At 44.1% G+C, this 17,838-nt stretch overlaps 2 protein-coding genes across 2 annotated transcripts; one reads left to right on the top strand and one right to left on the bottom strand.

Annotated features, from left to right (window-relative positions):
* Positions 1-431: 431 nt before the first annotated feature.
* Positions 432-6,830, top strand: LOC125545280 (delta-1-pyrroline-5-carboxylate synthase 2). The gene is made up of 21 exons (XM_048709173.2): positions 432-695; positions 1,239-1,310; positions 1,435-1,538; positions 1,628-1,730; positions 1,814-1,975; positions 2,368-2,645; positions 3,331-3,481; positions 3,652-3,816; positions 3,900-3,977; positions 4,092-4,181; positions 4,262-4,348; positions 4,448-4,534; positions 4,620-4,716; positions 4,857-4,960; positions 5,159-5,234; positions 5,478-5,628; positions 5,712-5,780; positions 5,912-5,978; positions 6,127-6,197; positions 6,386-6,466; positions 6,552-6,830. Exons 1-20 carry the CDS (start codon positions 594-596, stop codon positions 6,462-6,464), a joined length of 2,193 nt encoding a protein of 730 aa, XP_048565130.1. The 5' UTR covers positions 432-593; the 3' UTR covers positions 6,465-6,466; positions 6,552-6,830.
* Positions 6,680-9,760, bottom strand: CRR2 (Tetratricopeptide repeat (TPR)-like superfamily protein). The gene has a single exon (XM_048709174.2). It carries the CDS (start codon positions 9,610-9,612, stop codon positions 7,651-7,653), a length of 1,962 nt encoding a protein of 653 aa, XP_048565131.1. The 5' UTR covers positions 9,613-9,760; the 3' UTR covers positions 6,680-7,650.
* Positions 9,761-17,838: the final 8,078 nt, after the last annotated feature.

A 17,838-nucleotide genomic window follows, 5' to 3' on the forward strand; every position in this document is an offset into this window, starting at 1 on the left:
TGCTAGAGCCAGCAGTACGAGTGAAGAGTGTACTACCATACCATACCATGCATGACCGAAGGAGGACAGCCCCCAAAAAGAGCCTACCCCGCAAACGTCCACCGCACCCTTCCACTGCTGTGTCCAGGTGCGGGGCAACAGCTGGCGGCCGATCGATCCCGCCCTATATTTCCTCGGCTCCAGGATATTTTGCGCAACGGCCTTCCCTCCCTCCCCCTCCCTCCGGGCGCGCGCACACGTGGGCGCCCCGCACGGGCGGCCGAGGCGGTGGCCACGGGCTCCCCTCGCCGCAGACGATCTAGGGCCTGTGGCCGCCATCGCGCCGCACACGTACCCCGCGTGGCCCCGGCCCCACCTTCCCCGGGCCGGGACGCGACGGTGCGCTGCGGCTCGCTCGCCTCCCCTCCTCCCCTTTAAATCGGGGGCGCCCGGTAGCTCCACTTGTTATCCCACGGTTCTGTTCCGCCACTTCCACCCACCCACCTTGACCTCGCCTCGCCTCGCCCACCCGTTTTTTTCCTTCGCCCTGCCCGTCTCGATCCGGAGCGAGCGAGCGAGCGCCCGCGGGTCGCCACGCCCCGGCGGAGCGGAGAATGGGCCGGGGAGGCATCGGAGGCGCCGTCGCGGCGGCCGACCTCGAGAACAGCGACTCCACCCGCGGCTTCGTCAGGGACGTCAAGCGCATCGTCGTCAAGGTGGGTGGTGACCGCGATACGACACGAATATGCTCCCATGCATGCATGGCGAGCTTTTTCCTCCTCCTCCTCCCCTCCCGATACGAATCTAATGCCGCCGCCGTCGCCGCCGTTTTATTGGGCCTGTTCGCTGCCGTTCCTTTTGTTTCCCCTCCTCTTCTTCTCCGGCGTGATCCTGGACCGAGTGCGGCGGGCACGGGTGATCGGAGAAAGCGCCGAGGCTGGCACGGGCGAAAAGGCTCCGATCTGGTGACGTCAGCGGGCTGATTCCGTAAAGTATCTGTTCAAGGGAGGCGGCGAAAATTTGTTTCGATTCGCTGCGCCTCCTGTTATTATGGCGTAATAATAAAAATCACGTGCTGGGTTCTAGATTGTCCCAGATTCGTGAAACTAAATTGCAAAGTATATTTTCTAATTTAGTTGGAAAGTATTTGGTGTTTTGTGATTAGAGAAAGTACTTTGTGGGAGTAATTTTTTTACTTTGTCGCTAAGTAAATCGGCGTTCGTTCGTCGGGTCCATCTAATGAGTTCTCGTGCATCCAGGTCGGCACCGCTGTTGTCACCGGGCAGAATGGCCGGCTGGCCATGGGCAGGCTCGGAGCTCTCTGCGAGCAGGTAACTGAATTTTCCGACATGTCATGTGCTCTGGCCAAGGAGCTTGTGCTAATATACAGTAGTACTAGCCGGTAAATTGTTTTATTGACCGATACTAACCGGTAAATATGTGGAAATGTTTCAGGTGAAGGAGCTTAATTTCCAGGGGTATGAGGTGATTCTGGTCACCTCTGGCGCCGTTGGCGTCGGCAGGCAGAGGCTCAAGTACCGGAAGCTTATCAACAGCAGGTTGCAGAGAGTTTTTCTCACAGCAGTTTGCTGACGGTCATTGCCTCTGGTTATTGTCACTGCTTGCTGATAATTCTCCTTGCTTGCAGTTTCGCCGATCTGCAGAACCCACAGTTGGACCTGGATGGGAAGGCCTGCGCTGCCGTCGGCCAGAGTGGCCTAATGGCTATCTACGATACGCTGTTTAGCCAAGTGGGTTCTGCTAACTGCTGTTCTTTCTTTTGTTGTTGATGAGGTTAACATATGTTTCTGACATCAAACTTACCTTACTGCAGCTTGATGTGACATCGTCTCAGCTTCTTGTTACGGATCGTGATTTCCGGGATCCAAGTTTTGGGCACCAGCTTCGTGAGACTGTTGTCTCCCTGTTAGATCTTAAGGTGATACCGGTGTTCAACGAGAACGATGCTATCAGTACGAGGAGAGCGCCATATGAGGTGTGATTTCTCTCAAGAACAATTGCCATGCACACCCAAGCTTCAGAGTTTCGTGTTTCTCTAATGTGATCTCTGCAGTAGGAGCTTAATTGACAATTGTCCGTAGTTTAGTCCTTCATTTAGCTTTTCCTCTGCAGGCACCTCTGTTATTATTTTGTAGAACAAGCAACCTATGCTATTTTGCTCTCTGTCTGTCTTGCTGGTTTATCTTTCATTATGCTGTAACAGAATATGCAGTGCCCTTTTAAGTTTCAGTGATCGATGTTTATCACTCCAGGCTTTAAACAAAATGATGGCTATGCATCAACTTTATGGATTCCCACTAGCAATGACAACTGGGCCGTCTTTAGCGTTTCCTGTTCACTGGTTATAACATTTGACTTCATGTGCAGGATTCATCTGGTATATTCTGGGATAACGACAGTTTGGCGACGCTGTTGGCAAAAGAACTGGATGCTGATCTACTTATCATGCTTAGTGATGTGGAGGGACTCTATAGTGGTCCACCGAGTGATCCTCAATCAAAGATTATCCACACCTACATCAATGAAAAACACGGGAAGCTAATTAATTTTGGGGAGAAGTCTCGTGTGGGAAGAGGTGGAATGCAAGCTAAGGTGGCAGCTGCTGTTACTGCTGCATCAAAGGGCGTACCTGCTGTAATTGCAAGGTGAGGCAACTTTTCTCCCTTGTTATTATAGCATGATTTAACCATATGATAGCTACTAAATGTTCCCATTAGGTTAACATACTGCAAGCCACTATGGTTGGACAAACTGCCAGCTAGTATATTTGAGCAATCCATGGTTGCATATTAAACTATCGCTATTATAATTTGGCATTTCGTAAATCAGTGTGCAAGTATTTACAGATACTAGAGATCTAATGCATGCAATTTTTCCTTATATAATCCACTGGAGTCTGTTACCCGCTTGTGTTGATATTTAGTTTAATTTCCTTGAGTATCCCAGAGAACTGGGCGCCAACCAGTTGGCTAGCTAGAGCAGGCTCAAATGCTCACAGCCCGCCGACCCGCGTTCGAGGCTTGGTGCTCGCCTAGTCGCCTTTCTTCCTAAAACATGCCACCAAAGGCTACTTCTGGTTGGCCAAGTATTTTAAAGTAGTATATCAAATTTCACATCTTCAAAACGCTACCAGACACATTTAGTGTTTGATTACTTCACTGAGGATTTAGGGAGGCCTATGCTTTCACTTCGGCATGTAGTCAAGCTTGTGCTGCGTTTTAGCTGCAACTGCCAGCTGTAGCCTTGTACTATTGTACAAAACTGAGTTTATGTCATCCTGTAATATAATGATTTCCGCCTTCTAACCTTTTTGTTCCTATATCCATTCAGTGGATTTGTAACAGATAGCATTATTAAGATTATGCGAGGAGAGAAAATTGGTACACTTTTCCATAATGAAGCAAATGTCTGGGATTGTTCGAAGGAGGTGACAACCCGTGAGATGGCAGTTGCTGCAAAAGATTGCTCACGGCATCTCCAGGTACCTTTTTCTCTTTCTCTAGAAAGAAGCCTCCGTTGGAGGTATCCTAAGATATCCCTTCATTTCTTATGGAGCAATAGCTATTAATGGAAAGTTTGAGCTGTCTCTGTATTTTGGTTTTCGAGCTGCCATTGCTAATTTTTTTCTGTTGCATATTGCCTCCCAAACAGAATTTGTCATCGGAGGAGCGTAAGAAGATTTTGCTAGATATTGCCGGTGCTCTGGATGCAAACGTGGATTTAATTATATCCGAGAATGAAGCTGATCTAGCTGCGGCACAAGATTCAGGTTACGAGAAATCCTTGGTTGCTAGGATGACCCTGAAGGCAGGAAAGGTGGGTTTAAATTTCACAGCAGTATCCGTTCATCTATTTGATTATGTTTGGTCATAGCATATGTTCTCATTATATATTTGTAGATAACAAGCCTTGCTGAATCGATTCGTGCAATTGCGGACATGGAGGACCCTATCTCACATACACTGAAAAAAACAGAGGTGAAAACCACCGAACCACATTTCTAAATTTGGAGGATATTTTATGATTATGGCATACTAAGATTTAAATTATAATTTCCTCATGTATTTAACCCATCAAGGACTTATTTGTAGGTTGCTAAGGATTTAGTTTTCGAGAAGATGTACTGCCCATTAGGTGTTCTCCTAATTATTTTTGAGTCTCGTCCTGATGCCCTGGTCCAGGTAAAGATTTTGGGAAGTACAAATTATAAAACTTACCTGGAACATCAACTGTTATTTATTATCAGCATATTATTGTACAGATTGCAGCTCTAGCAATCCGAAGTGGAAACGGCCTTCTTCTGAAAGGAGGAAAAGAAGCTATGAGATCAAACACAATATTACATAAGGTATGATCCATTTAGTTAGCTGATTGTGTTTGGAGTAATGCATCATCTTTATTTAGCTTAATTACAGTCCTGACATATCAATTTATCGTTTTTTATTAGGTCATAACCAGCGTGATTCCAGATGTTGTTGGCAAAAAGCTTATTGGCCTTGTGAAAAGCAAAGATGAAATTGCTGATCTTCTAAAGGTGAGCATTGTCATTTGATTCTTCGATTGATGAGAAGTTGATTACATAAACATGTCTAAACTGATTGCATACTATGCCTATGCAGCTTGACGATGTGATTGATCTTGTTATTCCAAGAGGCAGTAACAGGCTTGTTTCTCAAATCAAAGCACAAACCAAGATTCCCGTTCTTGGTCATGCTGGTAAGCCATTTTTCCTCACTGAATTCTTGTAATTCAGCTTATTTTTTAAAATAGGATATTATGTCACAGAAATTAAGTAGGTTACATTTTCTGTGAAATTTGAATGTATGACGAACTAAATTGTTTTCATTCTTCTACAGATGGTATCTGCCATGTTTATATTGATAAATCAGCTGACATGGACATGGCAAAACGTATCGTATTGGATGCAAAGGTTGATTATCCTGCAGCGTGTAATGCTATGGTACGTCTCTGAGTTTGATATTTGTATATGGTTTTTAATATTTTCCACCATACCAGATTTCTTAGAGGTTGTGTATATCATTGTAACACAACACTGATTCTACTTTCAACTAAATATTTTTTTTGTAATATATGATGCACTATTTCCGGCATGAATAACTACATAAATAGACTAAGTATTATGTATATCATTGTGCAGGAAACACTACTTGTTCATAAAGATCTGAACAAGACAGAGGGTCTTGATGATTTATTGATGGAACTTGCGAAAGAAGGTACCAGCTCACACCCTTGAAGTCAAATATGTGAACAATAATAAGTAATTCTGTAGTTACGTTTAAACAATAAGTCTAGCAAACTTAGTCACAAGTACTAATCTGTATGAGGTTCTAGACACCGTGAATTGAAATATGAACTTGATGCTAATAACATTTGATGGGCATGATTAGTTTATCATAATATTATAATTGTTTTACAATGATCATTGTTTTAATTTATAAGGTGATGTAATATTGCAGGAGTTGTTATTTATGGTGGGCCTGTCGCACATGACACACTGAAAGTACCAAAGGTAGATTCATTTCATCATGAGTATAGCTCAATGGCATGCACCCTCGAATTTGTTGATGATGTGCAGTCAGCGATTGACCATATCAATCGTTATGGAAGGTATGCAGGTTTCCATTTAAACATACTCTCGATGTTTTTCTTCTGTTACACTAAATTTGATTGTCTTAAATATTTTGTTTCAGTGCACACACAGATTGTATTATCACAACTGATAAGAAGTCAGCAGATACTTTTCTACAACAAGTTGACAGGTATTTAGTTAACTTCATTTCTACGGTTATTGTGGTTGCTAATTATGGTATTGTTAGCTTTGTTTGATGATTTATTTGATATAAGATCATGCTGCAAGTATCGAAATAACATTTCGTCTAAACTGTGACAGTGCTGCTGTGTTCCATAATGCAAGCACAAGGTTCTGTGATGGGACTCGCTTCGGTCTAGGTGCAGAGGTATTGCCGTTTGACTCGCTTGGGCCTAATATGTGTTGTCAAATGTTATTCAAGATTCGATTGGCTCTGATGCAATCACCTTTCAATTCTATCTTTCTGAACATTTTTTTTAACTGTATTTCTGAACATTTTCAAATGTCTTGAATAGGTTGGCATAAGTACAGGGCGCATACATGCTCGTGGACCTGTTGGCGTCGACGGTCTTTTAACCACTCGGTGGTAGGTCTTTATGCCAGTTGTTTTTCTGCAATTCTTCAGCAAATAATAGAACTGTACTTTCATATGAGGAAGTGTTCTGCGTGCACCATCTTCCCCTATAGTTTCTTCAGTTTACGCAAGATACTTCCTGGTTCTAAAGCATTAGTACCTTCACTTAATATGTATGCATTGCTCTCCTCATTATATAGCATTCTGCGAGGGAGTGGACAAGTAGTGAACGGCGACAAGGGAGTTGTGTACACCCACAAGGATCTTCCTTTGCAATGAGGGTAAGACACGGTTTATGTTGCTTCGCTTCGATAGAATGCTTACTCACTGGAGTATTTTACTGACCTTCAGCTCCTATGTTTGCAGGTAGAGGATTCCTGCTGTAGAGCAATTTTTGTAGAATAATCCTCTTCAAAGCCCCCCTTCTCTCTGTGCGAGGAATGAAGAAAGACAAGAGAGCATTGTTGTTACTATGTCGCTATCTAGTTCCGTGATTGTTCGTGTACAATGATTTATCCATACAATGTCGTAGTTATGGCACTAGTTGTTGTAACTGTAGAATTGCATCGGTACATCTATGCTACATATATGAAGTAGCTGTACTGTTTCTGATGAAGTCTCAAATCCGTTGTCATGTTGTCTTTCTATGGCAAAGAGCACCTGAAATGAATGTAATCGGCATACAGTCTGTTCTCGCAAGCCTCGCAGCTTGCAAGCTGAGACATCTGTTCGAATCCTCTTGTTACAAACAAACGTGTGGATGCAGGGGTGAACAGAACTAGCACCAGCTATGTCTTTGGCACCAGGCGGGTGAACTGTCACGAACTGTGCCTGAGGCTATGTGAATTAGGCTGAACTGAAACAGGTCCTTGAAACGGACAGCTTTGCAGCCGTAGACGGCCAACACAAATAGTTTCACATAGCCTGGCCTCTGTGAGCATAGAACCATTTGCAAATCAACTCCTAGTAAGTAAAATGCAGTCTCAAGAATTCTCAGAATGCAACAAGTAAAATGCAGTCTCAAGAATTCTCAGAATGCAACAAGCCAACAACCATTTATCAGAAATCTCAGCAGATCTCAACAGATTGTCATGACTTCAGGAATGCAACGAAAACTCATTTATGCGTCAAATCAAAGAACCATAAACCACTGATCATAAACCATTTGCTTGCATATCTTAAACGAATCTCAGGTCTTGATTATGAAGATTAGGTGGGATTTTACAAGGAACTTGCTAATTCATACAATGTCATTAAAGGGGACCCATTACAAACGTGCCAAAATTGCCTTGCAGAAGTTCCATTGGTCTCCAAGTAAAGACCGGCAATCAATTTCCTGTTCCTCCTGAAAGACTGGGTCATCGTGGCTAATCTAATCATGTTAGGCTGTACAATAGTGCCTACTTCATCGTCAATTTGGTATGATCAGTAAAGATCAAAAAGCACCAGCGACTTGGCAGCATCTTCACCAATAATCGCCACACGAACAAATTCCATCCCTGAAGTGGTGAAACCGATTCACATCCTTCACAACGATTTCGCGCTCTGTGAATCTGGAGATGAACTTGGTGACTGAATGACAGTCCTCACATAGCCTCAGGTTCTTGGTGATCCTGATTACTTCACCGCTGCGAGTGTTGATAAGCCCAAATGCAACTGCCAGCTTCTCACTGTGACCAAGCAAGATCCTTTCCTTTTCTTCTTCTTCAATGTCATACATGACTATCTCTGTGTCAGGGACATAGCCCTCATTTTTCATCTGTGCCACAAACTCACCTATCAGAGCTTGAAGCTGCTCAACCGGGGGGTTCTTGTTGTCCACAGATGTGAAAGAGTATATCTTCTTGTTCACCTCCATCCAGCTGCACCCCGGCACCTTCTCTAGCCCATGCTCCTCAAGCAGCTCCTTTAGCACGGCAACTTGGTCTTGCAGTTTAGCTCGAGAATAAATATCAGCAAGTAGTACATAGTTGCCGGCATTTCTGGGTTCAAGATCGAAGAGACGAGAGCAAGCCATCTCTGCGTACTCCACATGGCCATGAATACGGCAAGCTCCAAGCAGTGCACCCCACACTTGAGGACTCGGCTCAATGTGCATGCTCTGTATGAGCTCCACTGCTTCATCCAACTGCCCAGCACGACCAAGGAGGTCTACCATGCAACCATAGTGCTCTGCACGGGGTTTGACACTATAATCCGTCATCGACTCAAACAACTTCTTCCCCTCATCCACAAGTCCGGCATGGCTACAAGCCCCAAGAACACTGATAAATGTTATGATACTCGGTGATAACCCAACTTGAACCATTTTCTCAAACACCTGAATCGCCTCACGGCCAAAGCCATGCATCCCATATCCAGATATAAGTGAATTCCACGACACAACATCCCTCCGGCGTCCTATCCAATTGAAAATATGCCGGCCAACTTCAAGGCATCCACATCTCATGTACATTGCCATCAGTGCATTCAGTACAGAAACAAGTGAGTCGAAACCCCTCCGAAGAATATAGGCATGCAATAGTTTGCCGTGACCGAGTGCGTTTACTCCTGCGCACGCATTCAAGACACTTACTATTGTGATTGAGTTAGGCACCAGGTCTGCATCAGAAGCCAGCATATCCTTGAACAGCTCAATGGCATCAGCAGGTCTCTCATTCTTGGCATAGCACGCAATCATGGCACTCCAGGAAACAACGTTCCTCTCTGGCATTGCAGCAAACACATTCTCAGCATAGCCGACGATCCCAAGCTTTGCATAGCAGTCAATAAGAGTAGTGGCGACATGCATGTGCAATGCGTAGCCACGGCGGATGGCATGTGCGTGTACCTCGCGTACACGGGCGGAGGCCGGTGCGTGCGACGCCGACGCGGCGATGCAGGCCTTGAGCCCGAGCGTGTAGCTGTAGCTGTCAACGGGAACGCCGAGTCGCCCCATGTCGGCCAAGCGCGCGAGCGCCTCGTCGCCATGGTCGGCGAGCGCGAGGGCCTTGAGCAGCGCGTTCCACACGAAGATGTTCTTGTCGGGCGCCTCGTCGAACACCTGGCGCGCGGCCGGGAGCGCGCCGAGCGCAGCGTAGGCGTCGATGAGGCGGGTGGAGAGGAACGGGTCGGAGCGGAAGACCGGGTCGGCCTCGAGCCGGCGGTGGACGGCCGCGGCGAGCGCGGCGTCCCCGGCCCTGGCGGCGGCCTGGAGGAGCGACTCGTAGGTGCGCTGCGTGGGGGCGGGGAGGCCCTGGAGGAGCGCGGCGGCGCGGGAGAGGCGGCCGCTGGCGCAGAGCGTCTGGATGAGGTGGTTGGCGTTGGCCGGCGGGGGCGCCGCGCCCGACGACGACAGGGAGGACCTGCAGCGCGCGAGCCTTGGGCGCCTGGCGCCGAACGCCGGGTGGGAGAGGTGGAGCGAACCCGCGGGGGCGGAGGCGAACATGAGGTGGAGGGGGCGGAGGCGGAGGCGGAGGCGGAGGGGGCGGCTCGGTAGGGGCTTCACCGTGGGGGAGGAGGGGCGCGCCGCTGCGCCGGCGTGATGGATATTTTTTGGGTGGGGTTTGTGGCCGGTTCGGTCGGAGTTCGGGGTTGGGTGGAGGCGGAGGAAAATGGCCGTGCCGCGCGGAGCCGGAGAAGCGTCGGGATTTTGCGCGATTTTTTGTGGTTTCGGTAGGCCGATGCCCGATGGGCTCCGGGTCCATCTTACACGTCTGCAGCATCCGGCGAAAGTATGGGCTGCATTTCGATCCTTCGTTTGGGCTGCAAATGGCTGAACGGGTCGGCGTGTGATCGGCCTAAAGATTCTGGAGCACTGTCGCGGGAATTCCCCTAACACAGGGAGATCAAGCGATCGTTCGTCTTGGGCCCGGCCCGTTTAATGTTTCAGCGATCCAGGTTTTCGGAACTCTCTAGAGGTTTCTGGACGGGTTTTTTGGTTTTGCGAACCTTCTAGAAGGTTCCTGAACCGGTTTTTCTTTTCTTCTTGTTACCTCTCTTTTTTGTTTTCTTTTTTATTTTTTCCTGTTTCTATTATATACCTTTTCCTTTTTTCTGTTTATTTTTTGTTAGCGTCTCAAGCACCGATGAAAAGAAAACTGCCATGGCAGCCCAACCCAACAACTTTGCCATGGCAGCAGAAAAGAGCAACAGGAGAACAAGTGGCCATTGAGCGCTACTGCCGGCTGACTCAGCATCGTCAACCAATCGAGAGCATTTATTTTGATCTTGTCTAAGACTTGTCTCAGGCGACTTATTTCTGGTTACTTATTTTTCTTCTCCCTTTCTGATGACCCATAGACTCGCTTTATATAACAGCTGAGTCCATGGGGTTACAAGAGACTCCGGGTTATACCCGCAATTGGAGTCCTACTCTAAGTACTTAAAATTCTTCGTGTCTTCCAAGCTGAAAGTCTTCATCTTGTATTTGGACTCCAGAACACAGAACAAGCTCCTAACATCGTGGTATCAGAGAGCACCCTCCACCCTCTCGTTGTCGCTCCGCCACCACCACCACGCCGCCCTGCAGACACACCGTCGACACCAAGCTCAGGCGGCACTCCTCGCGGGCATGGATCCTGAGCTGCATGTTGGGGAACGTTGCATGGAAAACAAAAAAAAATTCTACGCACACGCAAGATCTATCCATGGAGATGCATAGCAACGAGAGGGGGGAGTATGTCTACGTACCCTCGTAGACTGTAAAGCGGAAGCGTTTAACAACGCGGTTGATGTAGTCAAACACCTTCGCGATCCAATTGATCAAGTACCAAACGTACGGCACCTTCGCGTTCAGCACACGCTCAGCTCGATGACGTCCTTGCCTTCTTGATCCAACGAGACGGGCGAAGTAGTAGATGAGTTCTGGCAGCACGACGGGGTGATGAACTTGTTCCCGCAGGGCTTCGTCGTGCACTACGGAAAACTAGATGGAGGACTAAATTGTGGAAAGGGGCGCCGCACACGGCTAAGAGATTGTTGTGGGTTTGTGTAGCGCCCCTCCCTCTCATATATATAGGTGGGGGAGGGGAGGCAGCCTTGGGTGCTCCCCAAGGTGGCCGGCCGGCCCCCTTGGGTGCTTTCCCTTTGGCGCCCCCCTTCCTTGTTTGCCTGCGGGGGAAGGCAGGAGGAGGTGCCCCCCTTTCCTTCCTCTTAGCTGGAGGGAAGGATAGAGGGGCTAGCCCTCCCCCTTTCAATCCATAGGGCCGGCGGCCAAGGGAAGGGGCGCGCTGATACGTCTCAAACATATCTATAATTTTTCATTATTCCATGCTATTTGCTACCTTTTGAGCTCGCGTTGGTTTTTTCCTTGAAGAGCAAAGGGCGACGCCGCAAAGTAGCGTAAGTATTTCCCTCAGTTTTGAGAATCAAGGTATCAATCTAGTAGGAGACAACGCGCAAGCCACTGAATACCTGCACAAACAAACACCAACCTTGCACCCAATGCGATAAAGGGGTTGTCAATCCCTTCATGATTATTTGCAACGTGAGATCTGATAGAGATGAATAAATGGTAAAGTAATATTTTTGGTATTTTTGGTTTATGGAACGGAAAGTAAAAGATTGCAAAGAAAGTAAATAGGAAACTAGAATTGTATATTGGAAACTTATATGATGGAAAATAGACCCGGAGGCCATAGGTTTCACTAGAGGCTTCTCTCAAGGTAGAAGATATTACGGTGGGTGAACAAATTACTGCCGAGCAATTGATAGAAAAAAGCAAAGTTATGACGATATCTAAGGCAATGATCATGAATATAGGCATCACGCCCGTGTCAAGTAGACCGAAATGATTCTGCATCTACTACTATTACTCCACACATCGACCGCTATCCAACATGCATCTAGAGTATTAAGTTCATAAAGAATGGAGTAACACCTTAAGCAAGATGACATGATGTAGAGGAATTAACTCAAGCAATATGATGAAAACCCCACCTTTTTATCCTCGATGGAAACAATACAATACATGTCGGTTCCCCTTCTGTCACTAGGATCAAGCACCGCAAGATTGAACCCAAAGCTAAGCACTTGTCCCATTGCAAGAAAAACCAATCTAGTTGGCCAAACCAAATCGATAGTTCGAAGAGACTTGCAAAGATATCAAATCATGCACAAAAGAATTCAGAGGAGATTCAAATAATATTCATAGACAAGTTGATCATAAATCCACAATTCATCAGATCTCAGCAAACACACCGCAAAAGAGTATTACATCGAATAGATATCCAAGAATATCAAGGAGAACTTTGTATTGAGAATCAAAGAGAGAGAAGCAGCCATCTAGCTACTAGCTATGGACCGGTAGGTCCGAGGTAATCTACTCATGCTTCATCGGAGAGGCAATGGTGTTGATGTAGAAGCCCTTCGTGATCGAATCCCCCTCCGACAGGATGTTGGAAAAGGCCCCAAGATGGTATCCCATGGGTACAGAAGGTTGCGGCGGTGGAAAAGTGGTTTCGTGGCTCCCTTGTAAGTTTTTGGGGGTATATGTGTATATATAGGAGGAAGATCTAGGCCAGGGGGTCCCCGAGGGGCCCACAAGGTTGGGGGCGCCCTACCCCCCTGGGCGTGCCCTCCACCCTTGTGGTCGCCTCGTGGCTCTTTTGACTTGCACTCCAAGTCTCCTGGGTGTCTTCTAGCCCAAGAAAAATCATCGCGGAAGTTTTATTCCGTTTGGACTCCGTTTGGTATTCCTTTTCTGCGAAACTCTAAAACAAGGAAAAACAGAAACTGGCACTGGGCTCTAGGTTAATAGGTTAGTCCCAAAAATCATATAAAATAGCATCTTAATGCATATAAAACATCCAAAACAGATAATACAATAGCATGGAACAATAAAAAATTATAGATACGTTGGAGACGTATCAAGCATCCCCAAGCTTAATTCCTGCTCATCCTCGAGTAGGTAAATGATAAAAACAGAATTTTTGATGTGGAATGCTACCTAACATATTTATCCATGTAATTCTCTTTATTGTGGCATGAATGTTCAGATCCATAAGATTCAAAGCAAAAGTTTAATATTGACATAAAAACAATAATACTTCATGCATACTAACAAAATAATTATGTCTTCTCAAAATAACATGGCCAAAGAAAGCTTAACCCTACAAAATCATATAGTATGGCTATGCTCCATCTTCATCACACAAAATATTCAAATCAGGCACAACCCCGATGACAAGCCAAGCAATTGTTTCATACTTTTGACTTTCTCAAACCTTTTCAACTTTCACGCAATACATGAGCGTGAGCCATGGACATAGCGCTATAGGTGGAATAGACGATGGTTGTGGAGAAGACAAAAAAGAAGGAGATAGTCTCACATCAACTAGGCGTATCAACGGGCTATGGAGATGCACATTAATAGATATCAATGTGAGTGAGCAGGGACTGCCATGCAACGGATGCACTAGAGCTATAAGTTTATGAAAGCTCAAAAAAGAAAACTAAGTGGGTGTGCATCCAACTTGATTGCTCATGAAGACCTAGGGCATTTTTAGGAAGCCCATCATTGGAATATACAAGCCAAGTTCTATAATAAAAAATTCCCACTAATATATGAAAGTGATATCATAGGAGGCTCTCTATCATGAAGATCATGGTGCTACTTTGAAGCACAAGTGTGGCAAAAAGGATAGTAACATTGTCCCTTCTATCTTTTTCTCCTTTTCTCTTTTCCCTTTTTTTCTTTACTTTTTTTGGGCCTTCTCTTTTTTGGCCTTTCTCTTTTTTCCTCACATGGGACAATGCTCTAATAATGAAAATCATCACACTTCTATTTACTTACAACTCAAGAATTACAACTCGATACTAGAACAAAAATATGACTCTATGTGAATGCCTCCGGCGGTGTACCGAGATGTGCAATGAATCAAGAGCGACGTGTATAAAAAATGATGAACGTGGCTTTGCCACAAATACGATGTCAACTACATGATCATGCAAAGCAATATGACAATGATGATGTATGTCATAATAAACGGTACGGTGGAAAGTTGCATGGCAATATATCTCGGAATGGCTATGAAAATGCCATAATAGGTAGGTATCGTGGCTGTTTTGAGGAAGGATATGTGGTGGGTTTATGATACCCGCGAAAGTTGCGCGATACTAGAGAGGCTAGCAATGGCGGAAAGGTGAGAGTGCGTATAATCCATGGACTCAACATTAGTCATAAAGAACTCACATACATATTGCAAAAATCTACTAGTCATAGAAACAAAGTACTACGCGCATGCTCCTAGGGGGATAGATTGGTAGGAAAATACCACTGCTCATCCCCGACCGCTACTCATAAGGAAGACAATAAAAATCATCTCATGCTCCAACTTCGTTACATAACGGTTCACCATACGTGCATGCTACGAGACTCACAAACCTCAACACAAGTATTTCTCAAATTCACAACTACTTACTAGCATGACTCTAATACCACCATCTTCATATATCAAAACAATCATAAGGAATCAAACTTCTCATAGTATTCAATGCACTTTATATGAAAGTTTTTATTATATCCCTCTTGGATGCCTATCATATTAGGACTAATTTTATAACCAAAGCAAATTACCATGCTGTTCTAAAGACTCTCAAAATAATATAAGTGAAGTACCAGAGTTCATCAATTTCTATAAAAATAAAACTTCCTTCGTGCTCTAAAAAGATATAAGTGAAGCACTAGAGCAAAATTGCCTAGCTCAAAAGATATAAGTGAAGCACATAGAGTATTCTAATAAATCACGATTCATGCGTGTCTCTCCCAAAAGGTGTGTACAGCAAGTATGATTGTGGCAAAATAAAAGCAAAGACTCAAATCATACAAGACGCTCCAAGCAAAACACATATCATGTGGTGAATAAAAATATAGCCTCAAGTAAAGTCACCGATAGACGAAGACGAAAGTGGGGATGACTTCCCGAGGCATCCCCAAGCTTAGGCTTTTTGACATCCTTGAATATTACCTTGGGGTTCCTTGGGCATCCCAAGCTTCGACTCTTGCCACTCCTTATTCCATAGTCCATCAAATCCTTACCCCAAACTTGAAAACTTCACAACACAAAACTCCAACAGAAAATCTCGTAAGCTTTGTTAGTATAAGAAAATAAATCACCACTTTTGGTACTGTTGTGAACTCATTATTTATCTATACTGGTGTAATATCTATTGTATTCCAACTTTTCCATGGTTCATAGCCCCCGATACTAGCCATAGATGCATCAAAATAAGCAAACAACACGCGAAAAACAGAATATGACAAAAATAGAACAATCTGTAGCAATCTGGATATTTTGAATACTTCTGTAACTCCAAAAATCCTGAGAAATTAGGAAGTCCTAGGCAATTTTTTTTATTAATCATATGCAAGAATAATCAGTATTTTATCACGCTTCTGTAAAAAAATGAAAACTAATCTCCTGGGCGCAAAAGTTTCTGTTTTTCAGCAAGATCAAATCAACTATCACCGTAAGCTATCCCAAAGGTCTTACTTGGCACAAACACTAATTAAAACACAAAACCACATCTAACCAGAGGCTAGATAAAAAATTTATTGCAAAACAGGACCTAAAAAGCAAGAACAAAAATAAAATTGCGTTGCCTTCCAACAAGCGCTATTGTTTAACGCCCCTAGCTAGGCATAAAAACACGAATAGATCAAGTGTTATCATTTTTGGCATGCAATCCATAAGTGGCTCTAATAATAGATTCATACGACAATTTAATTTTTCTTTCTAGGGAAGTGTTCCATGCCTTTCCTTAACAGAAATTGAAATCTAATGTTTCCTTCTTTCATATCAATAATTGCACCAATCGTTCTAAGGAAAGGTCTATCAAGAATAATAGGACATGTAGGATTGCAATCTATATCAAGAACAATGAAATCTACGGGCACATAATTCCTATTTGCAACAATAAGAACATCATTAATATTTCCCATAGGTTTCTTAATAGTGGAATCCGCAAGATGAAAATTTAAGGAACAACCATCAAATTCACGGAAACCTAATACATCACATAAAGTTTTCAGAATCGTGGAAACACTAGCACCCAAATCACACAAAGCATAGCATTCATAATATTTAATCTTAATCTTAATAGTAGGTTCCCACTCATCATAAAGTTTTCTAGGGATAGAAACTTCCAATTCAAGCTTTTCTTCAAAAGATTGCATCATAGCATCAACGATATGTTTAGTAAAAGCTTTGTTTTGATTGTAAGCATGAGGAGAATTCAACATGGATTGCAACAAGGAAATACAATCAATTAAAGAGCATTTATCATAATTAAATTCCTTGAAATCCAAAAGAGTGGGTTCATTGCTACTTAAAATTTTGACCTCTCCAATCCCACTTTTATCAATTTTAGCATCAAGATCTAAAAACTCCGAATCATTGGGACGCCTTCTAACTAAAGTTGACTCATCTCCGGTCCCATTTTTATCAAGATTAACATTGGAAAACAAAGATTCAATAGGAGTCATGATGTCTACTACACAACCTTCTTCTTGTAGACGTTGTTGGGCCTCCAAGTGCAGAGGTTTGTAGGACAGTAGCAAATTTCCCTCAAGTGGATGACCTAAGGTTTATCAATCCGTGGGAGGCGTAGGATGAAGATGGTCTCTCTCAAACAACCCTGCAACCAAATAACAAAGAGTCTCTTGTGTCACCAACACACCCAATACAATGGTAAATTATATAGGTGCACTAGTTCAGCGAAGAGATGGTGATACAAGTGCAATATGGATGGTAGATATGGGTATTTGTAATACGTAAATATAAAAACAGCAAGGTAGCAAGCGATAAAAGTGAGCATAAACAGTATTGCAATGTGTTGAAACAAGGCCTAGGGTTCATACTACCACTAGTGCAAGTTCTCTCAACAATAATAACATAATTGGATCAAATAACTATCCCTCAACATGCAACAAAGAGTCACTCCAAAGTCACTAATAGCGGAGAACAAACGAAGAGATTATTGTAGGGTACGAAACCACCTCAAAGTTATCCTTTCGGATCGATCTATCATAGAGTTTGTACTAGAATAACACCTTAAGACACAAATCAACCAAAACCCTAATGTCACCTAGATACTCCAATGTCACCTCAACTATCCGTGGGTTTGATTATACGATATGCATCAAACAATATCAGATTCATCTATTCAACCAACACATAGAACTTCAAAGAGTGCCCCAAAGTTTCTACCGGAGAGTCAAGACAAAAACGTGTGCCAACCCCTATGCATAAGTTCACGAGGTCACAGAACCCGCAAGTTGATCACCAAAACATACATCAAGTGAATCACGTGATATCCCATTGTCACCACAGAGAAGCACATGCAAGACATACATCAAGTGTTCTAAAATCCTTAAAGACTCAATCCGATAAGATAACTTCAAAGGGAAAACTCAATTCATCACAAGAGAGTAGAGGGGGAGAAACATCATAAGATCCAACTATAATAGCAAAGCTCGCGATACATAAAGATCGTACCACCTCAAGAACACGAGAGAGAGAGAACAAACACATAGCTACTTGTACATACCCTCAGCCCCGAGGGTAAACTACTCCCTCCTTGTCATGGAGAGCGTCGGGATGATGAAGATGGCTGATACGTCTCCAACGTATCTATAATTTTTGATTGCTCCATGCTATATTATCTACTGTTT

Source organism: Triticum urartu, chromosome 3A (assembly GCF_056163025.1).
Source record: "Triticum urartu cultivar PI428250 chromosome 3A, HENAU_Tu73, whole genome shotgun sequence".
Classification (NCBI taxonomy): Eukaryota; Viridiplantae; Streptophyta; class Magnoliopsida; order Poales; family Poaceae; genus Triticum; species Triticum urartu.

Bases quoted from the DNA above. Each gene is read 5' to 3' on its own strand.
- LOC125545280 (XM_048709173.2), top strand. From the start codon at position 594: ATGGGCCGGGGAGGCATCGGAGGCGCCGTCGCGGCGGCCGACCTCGAG. The intron at 4,349-4,447 runs GTATGATCCATT...GTTTTTTATTAG, and splicing joins CAAACACAATATTACATAAG to GTCATAACCAGCGTGATTCC. The intron at 4,961-5,158 runs GTACGTCTCTGA...ATCATTGTGCAG, and splicing joins CTGCAGCGTGTAATGCTATG to GAAACACTACTTGTTCATAA.
- CRR2 (XM_048709174.2), bottom strand. From the start codon at position 9,612: ATGTTCGCCTCCGCCCCCGCGGGTTCGCTCCACCTCTCCCACCCGGCG.